Source organism: Pecten maximus, chromosome 4 (assembly GCF_902652985.1).
Source record: "Pecten maximus chromosome 4, xPecMax1.1, whole genome shotgun sequence".
Classification (NCBI taxonomy): domain Eukaryota; kingdom Metazoa; phylum Mollusca; class Bivalvia; order Pectinida; family Pectinidae; genus Pecten; species Pecten maximus.
The window spans coordinates 18,789,343-18,814,712 of NC_047018.1; the positions used below are offsets into that span (position 1 = coordinate 18,789,343).

At 37.4% G+C, this 25,370-nt stretch overlaps 2 protein-coding genes across 3 annotated transcripts in view; both read right to left on the reverse strand.

Moving 5' to 3' along the window:
• Nucleotides 1-1,247: 1,247 nt before the first annotated feature.
• LOC117326425 lies at nt 1,248-10,224 on the reverse strand. Its single transcript, XM_033883173.1, has 5 exons — nt 10,006-10,224; nt 8,296-8,676; nt 7,797-8,126; nt 7,555-7,732; nt 1,248-7,523 (listed from the first exon to the last, which is right to left on the reverse strand). Exons 1-5 carry the CDS (start codon nt 10,222-10,224, stop codon nt 6,844-6,846), a joined length of 1,788 nt encoding a protein of 595 aa, XP_033739064.1. The 3' UTR covers nt 1,248-6,843.
• LOC117325425 (transmembrane protein 65-like) overlaps nt 1,248-25,370 on the reverse strand; it is a 53,478-nt gene continuing 29,355 nt past the window's right edge. Inside the window, exons 4-8 of one of the 2 annotated variants that reach the window (XR_004532255.1) lie at nt 17,762-17,816; nt 15,562-15,604; nt 14,081-14,186; nt 8,514-13,016; nt 1,248-8,146 (exon numbers count right to left, since the gene is read on the reverse strand). Coding sequence is in view for 1 of the 2 variants with exons in the window: in XM_033881614.1 (XP_033737505.1) it covers nt 12,915-13,016; nt 14,081-14,186; nt 15,562-15,604; nt 17,762-17,816 (306 nt within the window). In the remaining variant the exon portion in view is untranslated. Of the gene's footprint in view, nt 13,017-14,080; nt 14,187-15,561; nt 15,605-17,761; nt 17,817-25,370 lie in introns of both variants that reach the window. The other variant, XM_033881614.1, reaches the window with a different exon arrangement.

The window sequence follows — 25,370 nt, forward strand, 5'->3', positions numbered from 1 at the left end:
ATGATAAAGCACTGTTGTCAAACTATTTCCTTCTGTTCCACTTGCATATATTGACTTTAAGTATTATATAAATACAAATATATAATTATTTGCAGTTTTTTTTTTTTATTTTCGCAGAAAGTTTGGTTGCTATGGTAACCAGGTCAGTTAACATAGATTTTATTTGTTTTTAATTTTTTTAATAAAAACTCCACCTAAACTCTGGCTGGGTCAGTGGTAATTAGTTATCCATTGAATTACAGTTTTATTTGGTTTGATTAACTTCATCTGAAGACACTGTTTTAGGAAGAAGCATTGGTCACTTTGGGTAAGAAGTGCAACACAAGTGAATTTCAGTCTGGGTGGCTTTGACTCAATCTAATTAAAATTAGATTTTCATTATCCACTCTGTAATATCCATATGTTCATGTAGATAATGAACATCTCATTTTAATTGGATTCACTGTGACCTTCCCCTGAATGACATGATATAGTCTAAAGTCTGAACCATCTTTAGTTAAAGATAAACATTTAGATATAATAGGTTGGTCTTGGAACTCTGAGGTCGACTAGGCCTAGTAGTCTACCTTGTACTAAGAGACATTTTTCACTTACAACACAAGGGAGACAATCTACATACAAATCCTTTATCAGTTTGCTTTGTTCAACTGACATCTCTGGTATAAACCTATAAATGACGTACACGTTAGCATTGTTGAAACTTACAGCCTCAGTGACAGCTGGCGAGCTTGAGTATATGTAGGCTCGTGTTTTGTAAATTCTATTTATTGCTTAACTACTTATCTACTTTAACCTCTATTTCCCTGATAGTTTATACTTTCTATGATACTCGACAGCCACCTAAACGGTACAACAATGCTGGAAATCAGAGGTAATAACTACTGCTAAATTTCAGAAAGTATACTAGTATTAAATTTCAAGATGCACATGGTGGACATCCCCGTGGTGGACAGTGGACATCCCTGTGGTGGACATCCCTGTGGTGGACGTCCCTGTGGTGGATATCCCTGTGGTGGACATCATTGTGGTGGGCAGTGGACATCCCTGTGGTGGGCAGTGGACATCCCTGTGGTGGACCTCCTTATGGTGGACATCCTGGTGGTGGACGTCCCTGTGGTGGACCTCCTTATGGTGGACATCCTGGTGGTGGACGTCCCTGTGGTGGACCTCCTTATGGTGGACATCCTGGTGGTGGACGTCCCTGTGGTGGACATTCAATAATAGCCAATAAAAAGTCAACAAAAACGTTACTAATAAGTATATTTATTAGAGCTATTTATACCTTGGTAATAATTACATACAGGTCAGGTTGAACATATATTGTCCAGATAGAATATTTAATGAAGTGTTCTTCTGACTTCGAAGGAAAACATGGATTACTAATCACATTCTTAAGTACTTTAAATAAACTAACCATACTTTTTCATACATAAGAATTTCTCTTCTTACACTTGATATTGTTATACATGCTGATTAGGAATTGCAGCAAAATAAATCAAAAATATACAAATACCATGTATACATACAAATTTTAAAATCTACAGCATGAACCAAATTCTTTAAAATATTTCACCTGAAATTACTCGAATTGAAAAATTATAAATGTTGTTGTTGGCCAGCCTTAGATTTGAACTTAGTTATCATTAACAAGTATTAAATATTAAGAAAACAAACATAGTTATTATCAACAAGTATTAAATCTTAAAAAAAATTGTTTATGGCCAGCCATATAACTTGTTGTCTCCCTTGGATTAATTTAGCAAATACACAGGAGTTCACTCCCTTTACTAGAAAAAAAATCACCAGACCAAAAATTAGGTTACACTAAAAAAAGAGAGATGGACAAAAAACACAAACAGTGTCTACAGGTAATAATGTAAGGAATGTACACAAAAGGGTTTAAAAGTAAAAAATCAACAACATCAAAATCTTAAAAAGAAAAAAACTTCAAAAACACCGGTACCCATTGGGAGCTACATGTACTTAAAAAATACTGCTTTCTATTATCCAAAGACTATCTTCCTGAGGTATCAGGATTATGGAAAGGAAACTTTACATTACAATGCAATCAAATACAAGTCACTTTAAAATTCCTTCCAATTTTTATTTCAAATTATGTTTTTAAATTTCTTTAGGTGAAAATATGTAGATAAGGAAGAAAAATGAAACATTAATCTTACATCCTAATAAGTAATATATAGCTGTCTGTACAACCTTCCATGTCTGAGGATGTTTAACCCTTAAAAACATCCAAATGATAATGTTGTCCTGTTTCTACTCGGTGTGAAACCTATTTCCCAACAGTATACATGTACATCTAAAACTTTGATTACCCTGTGTATTAAATATCATAATTAATGACTAGATTAAACACAAACACCTCATTACTCCTTAAACCTAATTAATAATCAACAATGCTACTTATTTCAAAGTCAGCAATGACTGAGTGAGAAGAGGCTCATAGGGCCTGCATCAATCACCAATGATAAAAAAATCATATTTGCCTAATGACTGTCAACACTGATTCAAAATTTGAAGATGGCATTTTATGAGAACTTGTTTTTTTTATCATGAGTTCCTGTAAGTTAATTTGATTGCACCAAAGTTAAGATATGTAAATTTTAAGTATCAAAATTGTTTTCCCGTTAATTGTTGTCAAAGGAAACAATAATAACGAATGTAGATTAACACAGCATCCATCTGGCCACACGGCTAGTATATAATATATGTAATACACAAATATGGATTACATGGTTGGTTGTATGAAGTCCCTGTGATTTTCGTCGATCATTATGTAGATACATTTTGTTGTTATTATAAACTAATGACAATATATGTCACTAAATCTAACATAATACTGATTTAAAAGACAAAGAGAATTTTTTGGTCACAATAGTTATTAAGTACTTTTATGTATATGTACACATCGGCTATATACTTGTATCATTTCATTCTACGGTATATGCACAAAAGTATGCCTATTTACTAAGAATTCCAATGCAGCAATAATGCAAAATATCATTTTTAACCAAACTTAAATCTTTGTAATGTCATCATAATTAACCTGGAAGAAGCCCATGCCTGTCAGTAAGCCTGCTGATATATTTTACAGTTTAGTAGATATGCCAACATGTACAGTTTCATAGTCATGTAATGGCCTAAACCCGCCTTAGTCAGATATCGGTGTTGGCTTTTTACAAGATAAGTATGGTAGTTATGCCAGCTGCACGGAATGTTATATAATTATATACTGTTGTAGCTTTATAGGGTAGTTAATGAATAGTTTAGCACTACTACACATTTCTTTAAATAAACACCAGAGGTACATAAAAACTTTCACCTACAGCAGGGTCAAAAACATCTATAGATGGGTGGTCTTCATACACAGGTACCCTATATAGACATGACATGAATATGCAGGTTACCTAATAGACAGGTGGCCTTATACACAGGTTACCAGCATAATCATGTATGGTGCTATTATACACAGGTGACCTATGTAGACAGGTGGCCTTTATACACAGGTTACCAACATAAACAATACACAGCTGACCTATGTAGACAGGTGGCCTTTATACACAGGTTACCAACATAAACATGTATGGTGCTAATATACATAGGTGACCTATGTAGACAGGTGGCCTTTGTACACAGGTTACCTACATAAACATGTTGCCATTATACACAAATTGCCTATATAGACAGACCTTTATACACAGGTAACTTAAATAGACAGGCCTTTATACACAGATAACCTTTATAGACAAATGGTCTTTATGACAGGTGTCAATGTGTTCATCCTACAAGTAGTGATATCTTACTTCAGTGAAATGCTGAAGCTGTATTTCAAATTGATATGATACTTTTTTCTACATTGTAGTTTATGTCCATGTATATATATAAACATTATTCCTAAGTTGTATTGATCAGAAATACATATGAAATATGATAAATGAAGCAAGATATAATATGTAAGCTTTATCTATAGAAGTTAATTGCAAAGTCATATGTTCTAAAATTTCTAAGCATGAAAGAGTTAATTCCCTTGCTAAAAAGGAAAGCTATACCATTAGTATGAACATACAAAGTATCCCTATGGTTTCAAACATTTCCATTACTCTTTGTCCTTCGATCAGGAAGACTCATTTTTCACCCTGAAAATATTGTCATTCATATAAAGCTTATGGCCTTCAGGAAGACTTCTTATATTTTTGACCTGAAAATATTGTCATTCACACAAAGCTGATGTTGATCTACTTGTGATTGGTCCATGATAAATCAGATACATTTTATACTTAAAGCATTTGTTCATGATTTGTTAGTGATTCACCATGTCGACTTTCACAAGACATTCTGTAATATACAAACAGGTTAACCTAGGACTTAGATCCTATAAAACATTTCTTTTTCTCAACAAAATTTGTATCACTATGGATATTTCATCAAAATAAACTTAATCATATGAACTACTAAACATTGTCAAAATACACATATTCAGTAAAATTTCTTCAAGTATTGCAAATCCAGGAAACACAATAAAGGTGTCTAATAATTAATCAGTAAATGTCACCTATATGTCTCTTAGTTCTTGGCATATTATTGGAACAAGGTGACCTTGAGTTGAAAGTCATATTTATGACTTTGACCTTGAAGTTCCTTTAATTTAATAGTATGCACCTGTCTCATTTTCTAGTTCAGCATAACACAGTCATTAGGAAGTTATTTTTCTTTGACAGACTTTAACAAACAAAAGAAGAAATTCCACTTAAGTGGTAGAACTTGGACAGTCTGACAAAAATATAGATACTTCCGTGGTAGATATATAAAAATATCACTACCGGGTATTTAGTCTTATCAACAAGATGCATTGTTTGGTCTGCTCAAAAGACCTATTTTTAAATATAATGTATTCTCTTTGACAAAAATATTGCATTATTAATAATAAAATTTATCTTTAATAAAAAAAGCGAAGACTAATTTAAAATCATGTACATTTGTATACAAAACACATTATTAAGGGGAAGAAGACAGAAAAAACAAGGAAAGTAAACAGTGGTTTAAAACTTATCGATGTTTGTTTGATATAAAACCAGTGAAATATAAAAAGATAACTTTCTCTAAGTTAATGAAGCATGATAGTAATAGGGCACTTTGTACAGTAAAATACTGTGTATAACAAACATGGAATCAAGAGAATAAAATGTACAATATTATAAAACTTAATTTCAAATACCAAGTACCCTCACCTGTGAGGGGTCTCCATTACCTAGTACCCTCACCTGTGAGGAGTCACAAATACCCAGTACCCACACCTGTGTGGAGACAAATACCTAGTACCCTCACCTGTGAGGAGACAAATACCTAGTACCCTCACCTGGGTGGAGTCACAAATACCTAGTACCCACACCTGTGTGGAGTCACAAATACCTAGTACCCACACCTGTGTGGAGTCACAAATACCTAGTACCCTCACCTGTGTGGAGTCACAAATACCTAGTACCCACACCTGTGTGGAGTCACACATACCTAGTACCCACACCTGTGTGGAGTCACACATACCTAGTACCCACACCTGTGTGGAGTCACAAATACCTAGTAGTCTCACCTGTGAGGAGACAAATACCTAGTACCCTCACCTGGGTGGAGTCACAAATACCTAGTACCCTCACCTGTGTGGAGTCACAAATACCTAGTACCCACAACTGTGTGGAGTCACAAATACCTAGTACCCACACCTGTGTGGAGTCACACATACCTAGTACCCACACCTGTGTGGAGTCACAAATACCTAGTAGTCTCACCTGTGAGGAGACAAATACCTAGTACCCTCACCTGGGTGGAGTCACAAATACCTAGTACCCTCACCTGTGTGGAGTCACAAATACCTAGTACCCACACCTGTGTGGAGTCTCCAATACCTAGTACCCACACCTGTGTGGAGTCACAAATACCTAGTAGTCTCACCTGTGAGGAGACAAATACCTAGTACCCACACCTGTGTGGAGTCTCCAATACCTAGTACCCTCACCTGTGAGGAGACAAATACCTAGTACCCTCACCTGGGTGGAGTCACAAATACCTAGTACCCACACCTGTGTGGAGTCTCCAATACCTAGTACCCACACCTGTGAGGAGTCACAAATACCTAGTACCCACACCTGTGTGGAGTCTCCAATACCTAGTACCCACACCTGTGAAGAGTCACAAATACCTAGTACCCACACCTGGGTGGAGTCACAAATACCTAGTACCCACACCTGTGTGGAGTCACAAATACCTAGTACCCACACCTGTGTGGAGTCACAAATACCTAGTACCCTCACCTGTGTGGAGTCACAAATACCTAGTACCCACACCTGTGTGGAGTCACACATACCTAGTACCCACACCTGTGTGGAGTCACACATACCTAGTACCCACACCTGTGTGGAGTCACAAATACCTAGTAGTCTCACCTGTGAGGAGACAAATACCTAGTACCCTCACCTGGGTGGAGTCACAAATACCTAGTACCCTCACCTGTGTGGAGTCACAAATACCTAGTACCCTCACCTGTGTGGAGTCACAAATACCTAGTACCCACAACTGTGTGGAGTCACAAATACCTAGTACCCACACCTGTGTGGAGTCACACATACCTAGTACCCACACCTGTGTGGAGTCACAAATACCTAGTAGTCTCACCTGTGAGGAGACAAATACCTAGTACCCTCACCTGGGTGGAGTCACAAATACCTAGTACCCTCACCTGTGTGGAGTCACAAATACCTAGTACCCACACCTGTGTGGAGTCTCCAATACCTAGTACCCACACCTGTGTGGAGTCACAAATACCTAGTACCCTCACCTGTGAGGAGACAAATACCTAGTACCCACACCTGTGTGGAGTCTCCAATACCTAGTACCCTCACCTGTGAGGAGACAAATACCTAGTACCCTCACCTGGGTGGAGTCACAAATACCTAGTACCCACACCTGTGTGGAGTCTCCAATACCTAGTACCCACACCTGTGAGGAGTCACAAATACCTAGTACCCACACCTGTGTGGAGTCTCCAATACCTAGTACCCACACCTGTGAGGAGTCACAAATACCTAGTACCCACACCTGTGTGGAGTCTCCAATACCTAGTACCCACACCTGTGTGGAGTCACAAATACCTAGTACCCTCACCTGTGTGGAGTCACAAATACCTAGTACCCTCACCTGTGTGGAGTCTCCAATACCTAGTACCCACACCTGTGAGGAGTCACAAATACCTAGTACCCACACCTGTGTGGAGTCTCCAATACCTAGTACCCACACCTGTGTGGAGTCACAAATACCTAGTACCCTCAGCTGTGTGGAGTCACAAATACCTAGTACCCTCACCTGTGTGGAGTCTCCAATACCTAGTACCCACACCTGTGAGGAGTCACAAATACCTAGTACCCTCACCTGTGTGGAGTCACAAATACCTAGTACCCTCACCTGTGTGTAGTCACCAATACCTAGTACCCACACCTGTGTGGAGTCTCCAATACCTAGTACCCACACCTGTGTGGAGACAAATACCTAGTACCCACACCTGTGTGGAGTCACAAATACCTAGTACCCACACCTGTGTGGAGTCACAAATACCTAGTACCCACACCTGTGTGGAGTCACAAATACCTAGTACCCTCACCTGTGTGGAGTCACAAATACCTAGTACCCATACCTGTGTGGAGTCTCCAATACCTAGTACCCACACCTGTGTGGAGTCACAAATACCTAGTACCCACACCTGTGAGGAGACAAATACCTAGTACCCTCACCTGTGTGGAGTCACAAATACCTAGTACCCACACCTGTGTGGAGTCTCCAATACCTAGTACCCACACCTGTGAGGAGTCACAAATACCTAGTACCCACACCTGTGAGGAGTCACAAATACCTAGTACCCACACCTGTGTGGAGTCTCCAATACCTAGTACCCACACCTGTGAGGAGTCACAAATACCTAGTACCCTCACCTGTGTGGAGTCACAAATACCTAGTACCCACACCTGTGTGGAGTCTCCAATACCTAGTACCCACACCTGTGAGGAGTCACAAATACCTAGTACCCACACCTGTGAGGAGTCACCAATACCTAGTACCCACACCTGTGAGGAGTCTCAAATACCTAGCACCCACACCTGTATGTGTGGAGTCTCCAATACCTAGTACCCTCACCTGTGTGGAGTCTCCAATACCTAGTACCCACACCTGTGTGGAGTCTCCAATACTTAGTACCCTCACCTGTGTGGAGTCACAAATACCTAGTACCCTCACCTGTGTGGAGTCACAAATACCTAGTACCCACACCTGTGTGGAGTCACAAATACCTAGTACCCTCACCTGTGTGGAGTCACAAATACCTAGTACCCTGACCTGTGTGGAGTCACAAATACCCAGTACCCTGACCTGTGTGGAGTCACAAATACCTAGTACCCTCACCTGTGAGGAGTCACAAATACCTAGTACCCACACCTGTGTGGAGTCACAAATACCTAGTACCCACACCTGTGAGGAGTCACAAATACCTAGTACCCTCACCTGTGTGGAGTCACAAATACCTAGTACCCACACCTGTGAGGAGTCTCCAATACCTAGCACCCACACCTGTGTGGAGTCACAAATACCTAGTACCCACACCTGTGAGGAGACAAATACCTAGTACCCACACCTGTGAGGAGACAAATACCTAGTACCAACACCTGTGAGGAGTCACAAATACCTAGTACCCACACCTGTGAGGAGTCTCCAATACGTAGCATCCACACCTGTGTGGAGTCACAAATACCTAGCACCCACACCTGTGAGGAGTCACAAATACCTAGTACCCACACATGTGTGGAGTCACAAATACCTAGTACCCTCACCTGTGAGGAGTCACATACCTCATACCCACACCTGTGTGGAGTCAAATACCTCATACCCACACCTGTGTGGAATCTGAACTGTGTAGGTAGGAATCCTTATGATAAAACTTTCTTCTCCTCAACCATCTGGCCTAAAATGAACACTGGGCCTTTGATTAAAAATGATAGGACACAAATTATAAAATCTAGATTTCAAATCTAGAATGTGTTCTTTAATTCAATAACTATAACTCCCATTCCTTTTGGCCTCCAATTTACACAATCTTATAGATTCAAATAAGGTATACATTTATATCAGAGCTATATGAATTTTTAAAAACATACATGATTCAGAAACCCAAGTCTAAAGAATCTAAGTAAAATCACTATAAATTTTATTTTGGTAGACTAAGTAGGTTAAACTTGATAACCTTGTCTTACATTACTCCGTAACCACACCTCACATGGTAACCACACAGATCTTGGTAACCACACAGAACTTGGTAAACACACAGAACTTGGTAACCACACAGAACTTGGTAACCACACAGAACTTGGTAAACACACAGAACTTGGTAACCACACAGAACTTGGTAACCACACCTCACACGGTAATCACACTTAACTTGGTAACCATACAAAGCTAGGTAATCACACCTAACAAGGTAATCACACTTAACTTGGTAACCACACCTCAAATGGGTAATCAAACTTAACTTGGTAATCATACAAAACAAGGTAAACACACCTCACTTGGCATTCAAAACCTAACTTGATATCAAACCACATCTTACTTGGTAATAACACTAAACTTGGTAACCACACCTAATTTCACTGGTAACCACACATCTTGGTGACCACATTTAACTTGGTAACACCACCTAATTTGATAACCACACCTAACTTGGTAACCTCACCTAACTTGATAACCACACCTAACTTGGTAACCTCACCTTACTTGATAACCACACCTAACTTGGTATAACCTCACCTAACTTGATAACCACATCTAACTTGATAACCACATCTAACTTGGCAACCCCCACCTAACTTGACAACTACATCTAACTTGGTAACCCCACCTAACTTGACAACTACATCTAACTTGGTAACCGTACCTAGCATGATAACCACACCTAACTTGGTAACCCCCACCTAACTTGACAACTACATCTAACTTGATAACCACGCCTAACTTGATAACCACATCTAACTTGATAACCACATCTAACTTGGTAACCCCACCTAACTTGACAACTACATCTAACTTGGTAACCGTACCTAACTTGACAACTACATCTAACTTGGTAACCCCACCTAACTTGACAACTACATCTAACTTGGTAACCCCACCTAGCATGATAAACACACCTAACTTGGCTGTACAAGTGAATGTACTTTGCCACACAAGTAGTGAACAAATGATATTCATAGTCAGAATCTTAAACATGAATAAAATGAGCCTGATACAAACAGTATGAGGGTTTCAGGACCTTTTGGGATGTCTAACTTCTGACACCACATTCAAGGACAATAACAAACATACAATATTCAAGCATTTTGATTGGCTATTATACATTAATTGTTTATGTTTTCTGTATTTTTCATACATTTATGTCAAAATCAATAATTTTATTTGAATAATGAAATTTTCTAATATTGCACTGGTTTAATTGTTATAAACAAGCCTTACTGCTCATCAGTGTACATCTGCCTTGACCTATGTAAATATACTAAATATATAGCACATCTGAATGAAGGCAACGACATTCAGCTCTTTAATTTGTTAACTTTTTGGCACTTTCATTATTATATTATGATAGACTTAATGCCCTTTTGTTCAGAAAATATCAATATAAATCTTCTATTGAATATTTGTTGCCATTGAGAATACTAACAAAATGTCTTCCAGCAGCATTTTGCTCACTGATTACATCTTTGAGAACTCTAGTAGTGAAGGGAGGGGTCTACATATGGTTAAGTTAATTAGCAACCCTCTCAATGAACTCTAGCAGTGTAGGGGAAGGGCCCATACATCGTCAATTTAGTTACTACCTGTTGATAGTGCTGTTATACAGGAGAGAGTTGGGATTAATTCATACAACTAATATAACCTGGAGTCAGTCCTTGTAAAGAAGTTCTCATGAAACCAAATCCATTTCAGTGGAAGTCATTCAAGTAAAAACAAAGTTTCCTACAAGGAAACATTAATATACCTGATATGTGTTCCTTACTTTAATGCAATAACTTCCTGAAACATTTGAAACTGAAAGTCACATCTCCCTTTTTGCTAGAAACCATTATGAGATTCCCTCAATATATATCCCAAACCTTTTATATAATGCAAACAACTTTTCTGGTTAAATTTCAATGTCCTCTTCCCCTTATTAGTTTTCAACAAAAAGTCTTTAACGGAGGGAATATGTCATTCATCTACATCCATAAAACGACAAATCTCTTTTTAATGCAAAACTTGGTAAGTGAAATAACGGACATACAATGTATCACAAGGTTTTACTGTACAAATTGCCAGCATAGAAAGATTTTACAGTTCAATTTGGCAGTATAAAAAAGTTTTGCTGTACAAATAATGGCAATATAACAAGGTTTCAATAAACAATTTATAAATAAAATATATAGCAGTAATTATTTAAGATAGATATAGGACTAAAAAGCTTCAAAATATACAAAATATCTGAGATGCTGTACTATCTGAGATGTCAAACAGCATCAATAAAGATGACTACACATTTTCTAGACCAAATCTAATCGATGTCCTTTTTCCAAATGAACTGAATAACTGAATTACTATAATCACTCTGGCCAAGCATAATCATTATCGACACATGATTTTAGAATCTTAGTTAAAAATATTCAACAAATTAAAAGGTGTTGAAGGCAGTACTTTCTTAATGCCATCACAGTAATCCTCAATAATACAGTCTACTGTACATCTTGATTATAAAAATATATCAAATAAAACTCTCATCCATTGAAAAAAAGGATGAGAAAGTAAGAATCAGATATCAAAGGTAATACAATAGTTACACCAATCTCTTCTAAACCAGGATAAATGGTTACAATCAGGGTTGGTATCAATCAAGAAACAGGACAATTACCGTACATTTGAGTCAATCCCTGTGTCTAGAGACAGGACAATTACGGTACATTAGAGTCAATCCCTGTGTCTAGAGACAGGACAATTACGGTACATTAGAGTCAATCCCTGTGTCTAGAGACAGGACAATTACGGTACATTTGAGTCAATCCCTGTGTCTAGAGACAGGACAATTACGGTACATTAGAGTCAATCCCTGTGTCTACAGACAGGACAATTACGGTACATTAGAGTCAATCCCTGTGTCTACAGACAGGACAATTACGGTACATTAGAGTCAATCCCTGTGTCTACAGACAGGACAATTACGGTTCATTAGAGTCATTCCCTGTGTCTAGAGACAGGACAATTATGGTACATTAGAGTCAATCCCTGTGTCTAGAGACAGGACAATTACGGTACATTAGAGTCATTCCATGTGTCTAGAGACAGGACAATTATGGTACATTAGCGTCTAGAGACAGGACAATTACGGTACATTAGAGTCATTCCCTGTGTCTAGAGACAGGACAATTACGGTACATTAGAGTCAATCCCTGTGTCTACAGACAGGACAATTACGGTATATTAGAGTCAATCCCTGTGTCTAGAGACAGGACAATTACGGTATATTAGAGTCAATCCCTGTGTCTAGAGACAGGACAATTACGGTATATTAGAGTCAATCCCTGTGTTCTTATAGTCAATTTAGACAATTAAGGTACATTACATTAGAATTAATCTTGTCAAATACATTAACTCCTGACTGCTATTATTCATCATAATTCCTGTTTCAGCAACACAAAGAAACTTCAGTTTCTGATCTAATGAGATCTACTGTATAGACAACTGTCAATGAGTGATGGGATGACTGTTGCTTTGGCTTGGTAACAACAAACAAATCTATTGCACTGTCTATATAAAAATTAGAATATCCTAAACCATGGCCTTTACTAGGACTTGTCCTCTGTTGGGTCCTCATCCTCCCGTCCTTTCAGAAACAGTAAAGGAAACATTCCCAATATACAGCCGATACTGATGCCAACTGCCCGTCCCTGTAAAATATATTCAAGCACTTTCCAAATAATTTTCAAAGTAATATTTGAAATGTTCATGCACTAAAGTCGAACTACCGTATTTGACCTAATAAGGGCGCAGGGCGCGGGTAATTGACAGTGGGGGCACCCTTATTAAGATTAGTTATTCTGAAGTTTTATGAAACAGACTATACCTTATAGCAGAATACCCAAGGCTGTGGAAACGGTAAAATATTCAGTCATAAAAATATTCCAGATGAAGATAACTATTCATTATCATATATTAAGCTTAAACATCACTTGAATATTCATGTAAACTTGTAAACCATTCCAGCTGATCTTTAGACCAGAGAACGTGTGTTCCACCATTTATGTTCAAATGGAACTCTTTTGTGTTCTATTTATAGACACAGATGATTTCCCAGATCATATCAGACATTGTTTTCTTTGACCTAATAATTGATTTACAATGTCTTTAACTAGCTTTCTGTTCTGAACAAAAGTTAGTTATCAACAAGAATGAAGTCTTTTACTTTATCTTCAAATAAAGATGTTAAGTTATTATTTGTATGTGTGTTTAGTTTCGGGTGCTCTTTGCACTGACATCTGTAGGAATAGACAAAATGTGGCGAAAACTTGTGTTCCAGTTACTTAATTTGCTGAAGAAAATTGAACACATAAAGTAGTAAAACTTTTCACATGAATTATTACTTTTGAACACCATTTTGACACTCAGTCAAAGATTTATTTCTTTGAAAAAAAGGTAGGGATGCCCTTATTAGGGCAGGCACCCTTATTAGGTCAAATACGGTATTTGAATAGTAACAACTGTATTCACAATATACAACCATTATTGAACAATAGTAGTTAAACAGTGTATTATTTCAGAGATGTAAAGTTCCAGTTTCACTTTATACAGGGTTAATACTTTTTGATCAGGGTTAATACTTTTCATTGTGAAGAAAGAAAAAAACTTTTCAATATCTAAGGGAGATAACTCAATTCAATTCCAAGATAATACAATGTAAGTTATGTTACAGCCTGAATAATGAATAGTTAAAGAGGGATATACATGTACCAACCATATTAGAGGCATATCTCGTCTGCTTCATATCCACCTGTTCAGGTAGCAGGGCCGGTGACCTCACTCCAAATTTACTGAACACATATTCTACATAATGGGCAGTCCTGTTGACATAGAAACATATTGTTTGTATAGTTAGTCCTGTTGACATAGAAACATATTGTTTGTATAGTTAGTCCTGTTGACATAGAAACAGAATGTGTGTATAGTTACAGTCCTGTTGTCATAGAAACAGATTGTGTGTATAGATACAGTCCTGTTGTCATAGAAACAGATTGTGTGTATAGATACAGTCCTGTTGACATAGAAACAGATTGTGTGTATAGTTAGTCATGTTGTCATAGAAACAGATTGTCTGCATAGATACAGTCCTGTTGACATAGAAACAGATTGTTTGTATAGTTAGTCATGTTGTCATAGAAACAGATTGTTTGTATTGATACAGTCATGTTGTCATAGAAACAGACTGTTTGTACAGATACAGTCATGTTGTCATAGAAACAGATTGTCTGCATAGATACAGTCCTGTTGACATAGAAACAGATTGTTTGTATAGTTAGTCATGTTGTCATAGAAACAGATTGTTTGTATTGATACAGTCATGTTGTCATAGAAACAGACTGTTTGTACAGATACAGTCATGTTGTCATAGAAACAGATTGTCTGTATAGTTAGTCCTGTTGACATAGAAACAGATTGTGTGTATAGATACAGTCCTGTTGACATAGAAACAGATTGAGTGTATAGTTACAATCCTGTTGTCATAGAAACAGATTGTGTGTATAGATACAATCCTGTTGACATAGAAACAGATTGGTTGTATAGATACAGTCCTGTTGTCATAGAAACAGATTGTGTGTATAGATACAGTCCTGTTGTCATAGAAACAGATTGTGTGTATAGATACAGTCCTGTTGTCATAGAAACAGATTGTGTGTATAGATACAGTCCTGTTGTCATAGAAACAGATTGTGTGTATATATATAGATACAGTCATGTTGTCATAGAAATAGATTGTCTTGAGGTTTAGTATGTTGATCCTAAGTTATAACTGGTGGTTGAGGCAAATAAAATCCATAAATTTCAAGCAGATATCATTTTCACCAATTAGTACCATTGTCATTTACACTAATCAGTTGCCATCATAATTTACACTAATCATTACTATCGTAATTTGCACTAATCAGTTACTTATAATAATATATCCTAATTTACACTAATCAGTTACTATCGTCATTTACACTAATCAGTTACTATCATAATTTGCACTAATCAGTTACCATCGTAATTTGCACTAATCAGTTACTATCGTAATTTGCACTTATCAGTTACTATCGTCATTTGCACTAATCAGTTACTATCGTAATTTACACTCATCAGTTATTATCGTAATTCACATTTATAAGTATAGTGAGAAGCCGAGTTGATCGTTCACTGTATGATAAGCCATAATCTGTTTGATGTCTGGTGTAGACCTACCCGACTCCTGCCAGATCAGAAAGCCAATTTCCAAGGGCCGCAGCTGGAACAAACAAATTACATAATGGACTTTAATTAATGATAATATCTAAAATCCTAATAATTAATGGTTAGTTATATTGAAACTACCTCATATCTATAATTGAGCTATCAAGAGTAGATATAGGATGCATGGATGCTTTGTCTTGAAAACTTTTACTCAAAAATATATTTCCTGTAATAAGCCAGTGGGTCAAGATATGCTATGACTCAAAGTAGGAACTGCAACAGATATCTGATATCCTGATGTAGGACACATATAACTGGTGGTCATTTGATACCAGTCTGTAGGACACATATTACTGGTGGTCATTTGATACCAGTCTGTAGGACACATATAACTGGTGGTCATTTGATACCAGTCTGATGTAGGACACATATTACTGGTGGTCATTTGATACCAGTCTGTAGGACACATATTACTGGTGGTCATTTGATACCAGTCTGTAGGACACATATTACTGGTGGTCATTTGATACCAGTCTGTAGGACACATATAACTGGTGGTCATTTGATACCAGTCTGATGTAGGACACATATTACTGGTGGTCATTTGATACCAGTCTGATGTAGGACACATATTACTGGTGGTCATTTGATACCAGTCTGATGTAGGACACATATTACTGGTGGTCATTTGATACCACTCTGTAGGACACATATTACTGGTGGCCATTTGATACCAGTCTGTAGGACACATATTACTAGTGGTCATTTGATACCAGTCTGTAGGACACATATTACTGGTGGTCATTTGATACCAGTCTGTAGGACACATATTACTGGTGGTCATTTGATACCAGTCTGTAGGACACATATTACTGGTGGTCATTTGATACCAGTCTGTAGGACACATATTACTAGTGGTCATTTGATACCAGTCTGTAGGACACATATTACTGGTGGTCATTTGATACCACTCTGTAGGACACATATTACTGGTGGTCATTTGATACCAGTCTGTAGGACACATATTACTGGTGGTCATTTGATACCAGTCTGTAGGACACATATTACTGGTGGTCATGTGATACCAGTCTGTAGGACACATATTACTGGTGGTCATTTGATACCAGTCTGTAGGACACATATTACTGGTGGTCATTTGATACCAGTCTGATGTAGGACACATATTACTGGTGGTCATTTGATACCACTCTGTAGGACACATATTACTGGTGGTCATTTGATACCACTCTGTAGGACACATATTACTGGTGGTCATTTGATACCAGTCTGTAGGACACATATTACTAGTGGTCATTTGATACCAGTCTGTAGGACACATATTACTGGTGGTCATTTGATACCAGTCTGTAGGACACATATTACTGGTGGTCATTTGATACCAGTCTGATGTAGGACACATATTACTGGTGGTCATTTGATACCAGTCTGATGTAGGACACATATTACTGGTGGTCATTTGATACCAGTCTGATGTAGGACACATATTACTGGTGGCCATTTGATACCAGTCTGTAGGATACATATTACTGGTGGTCATTTGATACCAGTCTGATGTAGGACACATATTACTGGTGGTCATTTGATACCAGTCTGATGTAGGACACATATTACTGGTGGTCATTTGATACCACTCTGTAGGACACATATTACTGGTGGCCATTTGATACCAGTCTGTAGGACACATATTACTGGTGGTCATTTGATACCAGTCTGTAGGATACATATTACTAGTGGCCATTTGATACCAGTCCTCTGATTTCAATACTTGTGTTAAGTATAGCAACCCTGTATTTGTCCAGCTGGTATCAATGACCGCAGATGTTACATGATAAACGGTAAAATTACACTAGAGCATGGCCTGTTATAGGTTGTTGGTGCCTTTTATATGGTGTTTAAGTACAATCCAGGTAAAATTACCTGTTCACCTGCATAGCTTTATCAATATAAACGACTTCTGCATTGATTTTCTATTTATTGTCAACATAATCAGTGCTACAGTAACCCTTATCTAGATATTTGTAAAACTGGCCAAAAATATTTCACTTAAATTGTCATATCATTCAATTGAAAATCAGAAATTCTGAAACTCTATATTTCCCTAATGATTTTTCAGGATGGATTTCCCACTAAATTTGAATTACAGTTTGTTGGTGTATGACAGCTAGGATCAGGTGATTATAGTGTTACAAACCTGCCATGGTAGATATACCGAGTACCGCCCCAAAGTAGGTATCGATGTATTCCCCCTGTAACAGACAAAGTGGATCATGTATACAGATAATGTTCAATCCAAAATATTTTACTCAAAGTAGGAAATAGTCTTATGGCAGGACAACAAATAGTATTTGTTGGAGTTTAACTGAAATGAAAAAGACATGGGTGGGCTAATATTAGGCATGGACTTACTGCCATAGAGGACAAATTAATTGGTACCCGAAATGATAATATTGTTTAATCTGATGTTCCATTGGTTTTTTTTTATCCGTCTCCAAATGGAATATGCATAACTAAGGACTGAGGGTAACCTAAGAATAACAAACTCCAAATGCCAAAATTCTAAATGGCTGCAGACGGCCATTTTCTTTCAGATCAGTCTCAAAATGGAATATGCACAAGAAGGAACCAAAGGAAATTTACATATGAAATTCAATAAAGATCCAGGAAGAATTTTCTGAGAAATAGAGATAAATTGTTAAATCAATGCCGGACAGATGCAGAATGGTATGCTTGACATTGGACAAAGGATGATTGTAATAGCTCACACCATCAGTGAGCTAATAAAGAGGTTAATAAACAAACTGTTGGTGTTGTTACTGGAGCTTTAATGGTACAGGTAGATTCTGTACATCCCACAATAAAATATCTGTTCTAGTGGTAGTTAAAGAACACTGCACTTTAAATTCCTTAAGGGAACAAATTGACATCTCAACTGACTTCATCAACGACATGTACACGGGGCCTAGGTTTAACATCACCAACATACATGTTTTTTTTTCTTGTTACCATGGTAACTACCAGCATAACTGTAGTAAGTAAATCAATTCTACTAGTGTATCTCTCTATTCCAGGTCTTCCTTATAACGCCTGTTTTATACCCAATTTGTCTACTAGAATACAAGTGTCTTCTTGAATGTGCATATCTAAAAGAAAATTGCCATCGTAAACCAAGGTCACTCAAATAGTAGGCATGAAGATACACCTACATGTGTTTGATTGAGAAAAAGTGACCTTGAACTTGACATTGCATAATGTACATAAAAGGTTGTATCCGTAAAATTTCTCGAGTACCAATTTCTGGAATCTGAGTGTATAGACTGATAACAGATATTGACGGACAGAATCATGCCTGCCAATCCTCCCTGTTTGTAATGGAAACTCCATATCTTTACCCACGCCGACAGATTACAGTCGGTGACACGAAGCTTAGCTAATGGAGGAGTCATGTAGGCGGTAAACCAGTAACTAATTCAATATTTTCACTCAATTTTCAATAGAAAATTTAATATCAGTGAAACTTTTTATTTATCCATAATTTCTAAATTTTATAAACCCACCAGAAAGCACATTCTAAAATATCCTGTTATTTAATGAAGGAATATGTTTATTCAAGAGGAAGACAAAGCCATATTTACCCAGCAATAAGCCTAGGGGACCAGAGTTTAAAATCTGGTACAGAGAAGGGGGTGTATAATGGATAAGTACCTAAACTTAAAGCTTGTTGCCATGATAGATTTTTGCCATGTGTTATATTAATGGTACAGTTCCTTGTTCGTAATCAATCTTAATTGTTGTACTTGTGTATTATAATTCTGTTATTACTATTAATAAAGACAGATGCATGCAGTGCCATAAATATTACAATAGATTGTATATACATTGCATGATTTAGGGGTAATCATATTTTAGCACCTTTGCGCTGAATGCATTTCGCTAAATCCTGATTGTGTTATTTGTAGGTTAATTGTGTATTGTTTTCTACTACAAGTATTGTCTGTACAGCAATACTCCATTATATCTAGTTAAATTCAGGTACTCAAATAAGAACGAAAAAAATAAGTAGATTGCAGTTATTCATTTGCTCCATCAGTACAAGGATATAAAAAATCACCTATTGTCATGACACTGCTCTAAGTCTGCATCTAATACAGGAAATTTCTAAACAGTGCAATTTTCACTATTGTCCACATTAAACATCTGAGTAAAACCATTGTTCTATCATGTTGGAGACATGTACCATCAATCACAGAGGAAGCTCTATAGCCGATCCAGCATGTCCTACATGAATTATTTATGAGGAAAGGTTACAACAGAGATGACAAAGATGGCCACCTGACCTGTACACCCTTATCTTCTTGTCATTATAATTACACAACATCTTTACACCTTCATCAATTATAATCCTGGTCACAGGGTAATCAATTAACCTGTTTAAAGGGTCATAGCGTCTCCTAGGCTTTGTTCTCACAATAGACGTCTAGTGTGTAATGTTTGAGGGTCATAGCATCTCCTAGGCTTTGTTCTCACAATAGACGTCTAGTGTGTAATGTTTGAGGGTCATAGCGTCTCCTAGGCTTTGTTCTCACAATAGACGTCTAGTGTGTAATGTTTGAGGGTCATAGCGTCTCCTAGGCTTTGTTCTCACAATAGACGTCTAGTGTGTAATGTTTGAGGGTCATAGCGTCTCCTAGGCTTTGTTCTCACAATAGACGTCTAGTGTGTAATGTTTGAGGGTCATAGCGTCTCCTAGGCTTTGTTCTCACAATAGACGTCTAGTGTGTAATGTTTGAGGGTCATAGCGTCTCCTAGGCTTTGTTCTCACAATAGACGTCTAGTGTGTAATGTTTGATTATTGATGATATTTTTTTTTTTTGGTATCTTAAAGCAAAGTTCCAATCTGAAATCTTAACGCAATAAGTGAAAATCATAACACCAATTTGTCTTCTGCAGACTTGGTTTAATGTTTTGATCTCTCCCGGCGTTCTGAAGGGGATTACTCATTTTTATTTTTTCTGTTTTTGAAATGGGCAGAAATCTGATTCCTTCCTTTGTTATCAAATTCAATTAATCAATAAGTGTCAAATATCATTTTTCAAAATTTCAAGCATTACTGCTAGAATTTAGCGAAATGTTCGTCTGATTCACTACTAGCAACAGTTATTTGAAGCTTAAGCTGAATGTGCACATAAAAAGAAAGCTAAGTTTGTTAGTTGTATATATATTTGTATCAGTATATTTCATCTGTCAATTTTGTGTGTAATGATGGCTAAATATTGGTGCGGTAAAACTTTTCAAATGGTTCTGTTTTTTGCTTTTTTTTAAGGACAAGAAAATTGATATTTCATGGACGTATAGGTATACCATGGACATACACAGGATCGATGATTTTAAACTTTGTCTGTCTCCAGATTATAAATGCTACCATAATGGCTATTGTCTTTACAAAAATACAGCTCAGAAATAAAAGTCTCAATGGACCTGTAGCCTTTTAGGCTATACCCTTACTTTTTTACTGGTTTTGGCTATTGAAAGTTGTTTTAGTTACTAATTTTACTGGTTTTGGCTATTGAAAGTTGTTTTAGTTACTAAGTATTCTAAAGTGACTGTAGAATTCATACTCATTAAATTTCTTCTTATAAATAGTGAAATGGGTAAAGGTATAGCAATGCAAGAGCCTATACAGTAACAAGAGGCCCATGGGGCCTGTATCGCTCAATTCGTTTTATTTGTAAATCTCAAACAATGCTATATATGGTTATAGAAAGGGGGATCCCAACTGCTTTAAAGATTAATGAAGTCCAGATTCTTTAAGGTCTGAAAGACCTCAAAAATTGTTTTTAGAACATGCATTCATCACTTTATGACAAGTAGCGATTTAAATGAATCATATTTTATTTCCCCTGTTGGGCCCCGCCCCTTTGGTCCTCTGGGGGTCAGAGTCACCATTTATGCAAAATCTGTTCCCCTTCCCCCAAGGATGTTTCTGACCAAATTGGGTTCAAATCCATTCAAAACTTTATTACTAGTAGCGATTTAAAGGAATTACCTCTATTTCCCCTATTGGACCCCGCCCCTTTGGCCCCTCAGGGGCCAGAGTCACCATTTATGCAAAATCTGTTCCCCTTCCCCAAGGATGTTTCTGACCAAATTGGGTTCAAATCCATTCATAACTTTATGACTATAAGTAGCGATTTAAAGGAATTACCTCTATTTCCCCTATTGGGCCCCGCCCCTTTGGCCCCTCAGCGGTCAGAGTCACCATTTATGCAAAATCTGTTCCCCTTCCCCCAAGGATGTTTCTGACCAAATTGGGTTCAAATCCATTCATATAAACTTTATGACTAGTAGCGATTTAAAGGCATTACCTCTATTTCCCCTATTGGACCCCGCCCCTTTGGCCCCTCGGCGGTCAGAGTCACCATTTATGCAAAATCTGTTCCCCTTCCCCCAAGAATGTTTCTGACCACATTGGGTTCAAATCCATTCATATAAACTTTATGACTAGTAGCGATTTAAAGGCATTACCTCTATTTCCCCTATTGGACCCCGCCCCTTTGGCCCCTCGGCGGTCAGAGTCACCATTTATGCAAAATCTGTTCCCCTTCCCCCAAGGATGTTTCTGACCACATTGGGTTCAAATCCATTCATAACTTTATGACTAGTAGCGATTTAAAGGAATTACCTCTATTTCCCCTATTGGGCCCCGCCCCTTTGGTCCCTCGGCGGTCAGAGTCACCATTTATGCAAAATCTGTTCCCCTTTCCCCAAGGATGTTTCTGACCAAATTGGGTTCAAATCCATTCATAACTTTATGACTAGTAGCGATTTAAAGGCATTACCTCTATTTCCCCTATTCGGCCCCGCCCCTTTGGCCCCTTTTGGGTCAGAGTCACCATTTATGCAAAATCTGTTCCCCTTCCCCCAAGGATGTTTCTGACCACATTGGGTTCAAATCCATTCAAAACTTTATTACTAGTAGCGATTTAAAGGCATTACCTCTATTTCCCCTATTGGGCCCCGCCCCTTTGGCCCCTTTTGGGTCAGAGTCACCATTTATGCAAAATCTGTTCCCCTTCCCCCAAGGATGTTTCTGACCAAATTGGGTTCAAATCCATTCAAAACTTTATTACTAGTAGCGATTTAAAGGAATTACCTCTATTTCCCCTATTGGGCCCCGCCCCTTTGGCCCCTTTGGGGTCAGAGCCACCATTTATGCAAAATCTGTTCCCCTTCCCCCAAGGATGTTTCTGACCAAATTGGGTTCAAATCCATTCAAAACTTTATTACTAGTAGCGATTTACCTCTATTTCCCCTATTGGACCCCACCCCTTTGGCCCCTCGGCGGTCAGAGTCACCATTTATGCAAAATCTGTTCCCCTTCCCCCAAGGATGTTTCTGACCACATTGGGCTCAAATCCATTCATAACTTTATGACTAGTAGCGATTTAAAGGCATTACCTCTATTTCCCCTATTGGGCCCCACCCCTTTGGCCCCTCGGGGGCCAGAGTCACCATTTATGCAAAATCTGTTCCCCTTCCCCCAAGGATGTTTCTGACCAAATTAGGTTCAAATCCATTCATAACTTTATGACAAGTAGTGATTTAAAGGAATTACCTCTATTTCCCCTATTGGGCCCTGCCCCTTTGGCCCCTCGGGGGTCAGAGTCACCATTTATGCAAAATCTGTTCCACTTCCCTCAAGGATCTTTCTGACCAAATTTGGTTAAAATCCACTGAGTACATGTATTTTATGACAAGTAGTGACTTAAAGCAAATGTTGACGGACGGACGGACGCCGCGCCATGTCATAAGCTCACCGGACCTTCGGTCCAGGTGAGCTAAAAATGTTCTATAAATATATACTTCTGAGGTTTTAAAACATTCTTTACCTCAGCTGATGTTTGTAAATAATGCTACACAGAGAAAGCCGAATGGGGTCACATGGACATGTACACAAGTGACTAGTCCATACCGTGTTCTGCTTATGAGCAGTATCTCTTGTAGAACCTATCAAATTGTAATCTTGTTTTGACTAATTCAGGTATTTACAAAGTAGGCTGTGGACACTTTTTCAATGTAATAATAAGGGGACAGTCTTAGTTTTATAAAATATTTGTTAAAAATATTACACCTGATAATATATGCACTGTACCAACAGTGATTTTTACAGTTATAGTCACTTAATGGACCATAAAGCTTTGTTTTCAGAGTAAATTCTGACAAAGACATTTATAAAGTATAAACTGTTACACTCTGATCAGCATATATTTGTATCAAATTTTCTAAATGTCTAAATATAAACAAGTTTGGTGGTAAAAGCCTTAGCCATAACAAATGTGAAATACTGAAGGTCAAATTATGGTATAATTCTTCAAAAGAAGCTTTCAAGTATTTCCTCATAAGGTATCTGATCTTGCAAGGATACTTATTGGATATGAAATTGATGAGAACTGAACGATAATAAAGATAGCAGCTGTGTTCTTATTGACCTACAGGGAATTTGTTTTAAGGTCAATTTCATTCACCTCTTGGAAGCAGACACCATAGAATTATGAGGGAATAACGAGATTTTTTGGCAAATAACAATGAACCAAAATTAGATTACAAATTAATTCGAAATTTACAGCCACATATGTATATATACTGAAATCAGGTGTCAGTTATAGACCTATTCATAGGAAAACTGACAGTTGAATGTGAGGATAGTAGCAGATGACAGTTTTCGCAACAGCCAAGGTCATTTGAGGACAGGAGCAGACTAAAGATCCTTAGTTGAAAAACACATTTTTTTGAAAGACAAACGGCCTTCTGGTTTGTAATGTAAAGACCAATCTCATTACAGTGACGACGTCGTGATAAATTCTAAATAATTATAATGACAGAAATATCACTGCCACAGAAGTGTCAATCAATTAATAATTAACAATTCTAAATGAAGATGACTTTTCTAAGGGTCTCCTGTGATGAAATATAAACCATTGATACAAGGTCATGATTATTATGAGGTAAGATCTACTTCATCTCCACCTTATTTATTTAAATCACATAAAAAATTTCGGATACAAAAAATATTTTGTCTGATCCTGTGGAATTCGTCATAATTGGGTTGACTGTATAAGGATGGTCAGACAGACTGACAAGACAGGCCAACAGACAAATGGAGACAGACATTGTGATCAGGGCACTAGCAGATGATGGACCCTAATTATAGTAAAATTTGAGAATATAACAAGACGCATCTACTAAACATGTATAGAAACAAATAGATATAGACTAGTAACAGATTATGATGGCATCAAAATTTCTATTGTTCATGATATTCTTAAACTCAATAAAACATTCTCTGAATTGTTAGCCCTGTTTCAATATTGGTTAAAATTCAACAAGATATCAGCATTGCCTTTCCCTGTCCTTTCACCCCTCCCACTGCATTGGTCTTCCTCACTGGTGAACCAGCAGAAATATCTTCAGAATCCAAGAGTCTTAAAGGTCTAATTATAATGTCTCTGCTGTAATCATGCAGTAGAGAAACTCACATTGGATCGATATAAACCTGCATTTCTTCTAATTAGAAACACTTTCCGGAAATTAATGAAAAAGTATTCTAGTTCAACAAATCTATACCATTATCACCATAAAATAAATGGATTCCAAATGTACAGACAAAACATTTACTGGAGTTTGATCGATCAAGACAGTTTTCATATTTCATTACTTGACACTTTATATATGTAAATGGGAATTAAGAAATTTCTGGAAAACTGCATATCCCTGAAGTGTCGGTACCAACCGAGTAAGTGTTT

What these genes read in the sequence shown, in the direction of transcription:
- LOC117326425 (XM_033883173.1), bottom strand. Translation starts at nt 10,224, where the DNA reads ATGCTAGGTGGGGTTACCAAGTTAGATGTAGTTGTCAAGTTAGGTGGG. An exon ending in AGTTAGGTGGGGGTTACCAA is followed by an intron (nt 8,677 to 10,005) that starts GTTAGGTGTGGT and finishes TGTGGGTACTAG; the next exon opens with GTATTTGTCTCCTCACAGGT. An exon ending in GTATTTGTGACTCCACACAG is followed by an intron (nt 7,733 to 7,796) that starts GTGAGGGTACTA and finishes GACTCCACACAG; the next exon opens with GTGTGGGTACTAGGTATTGG.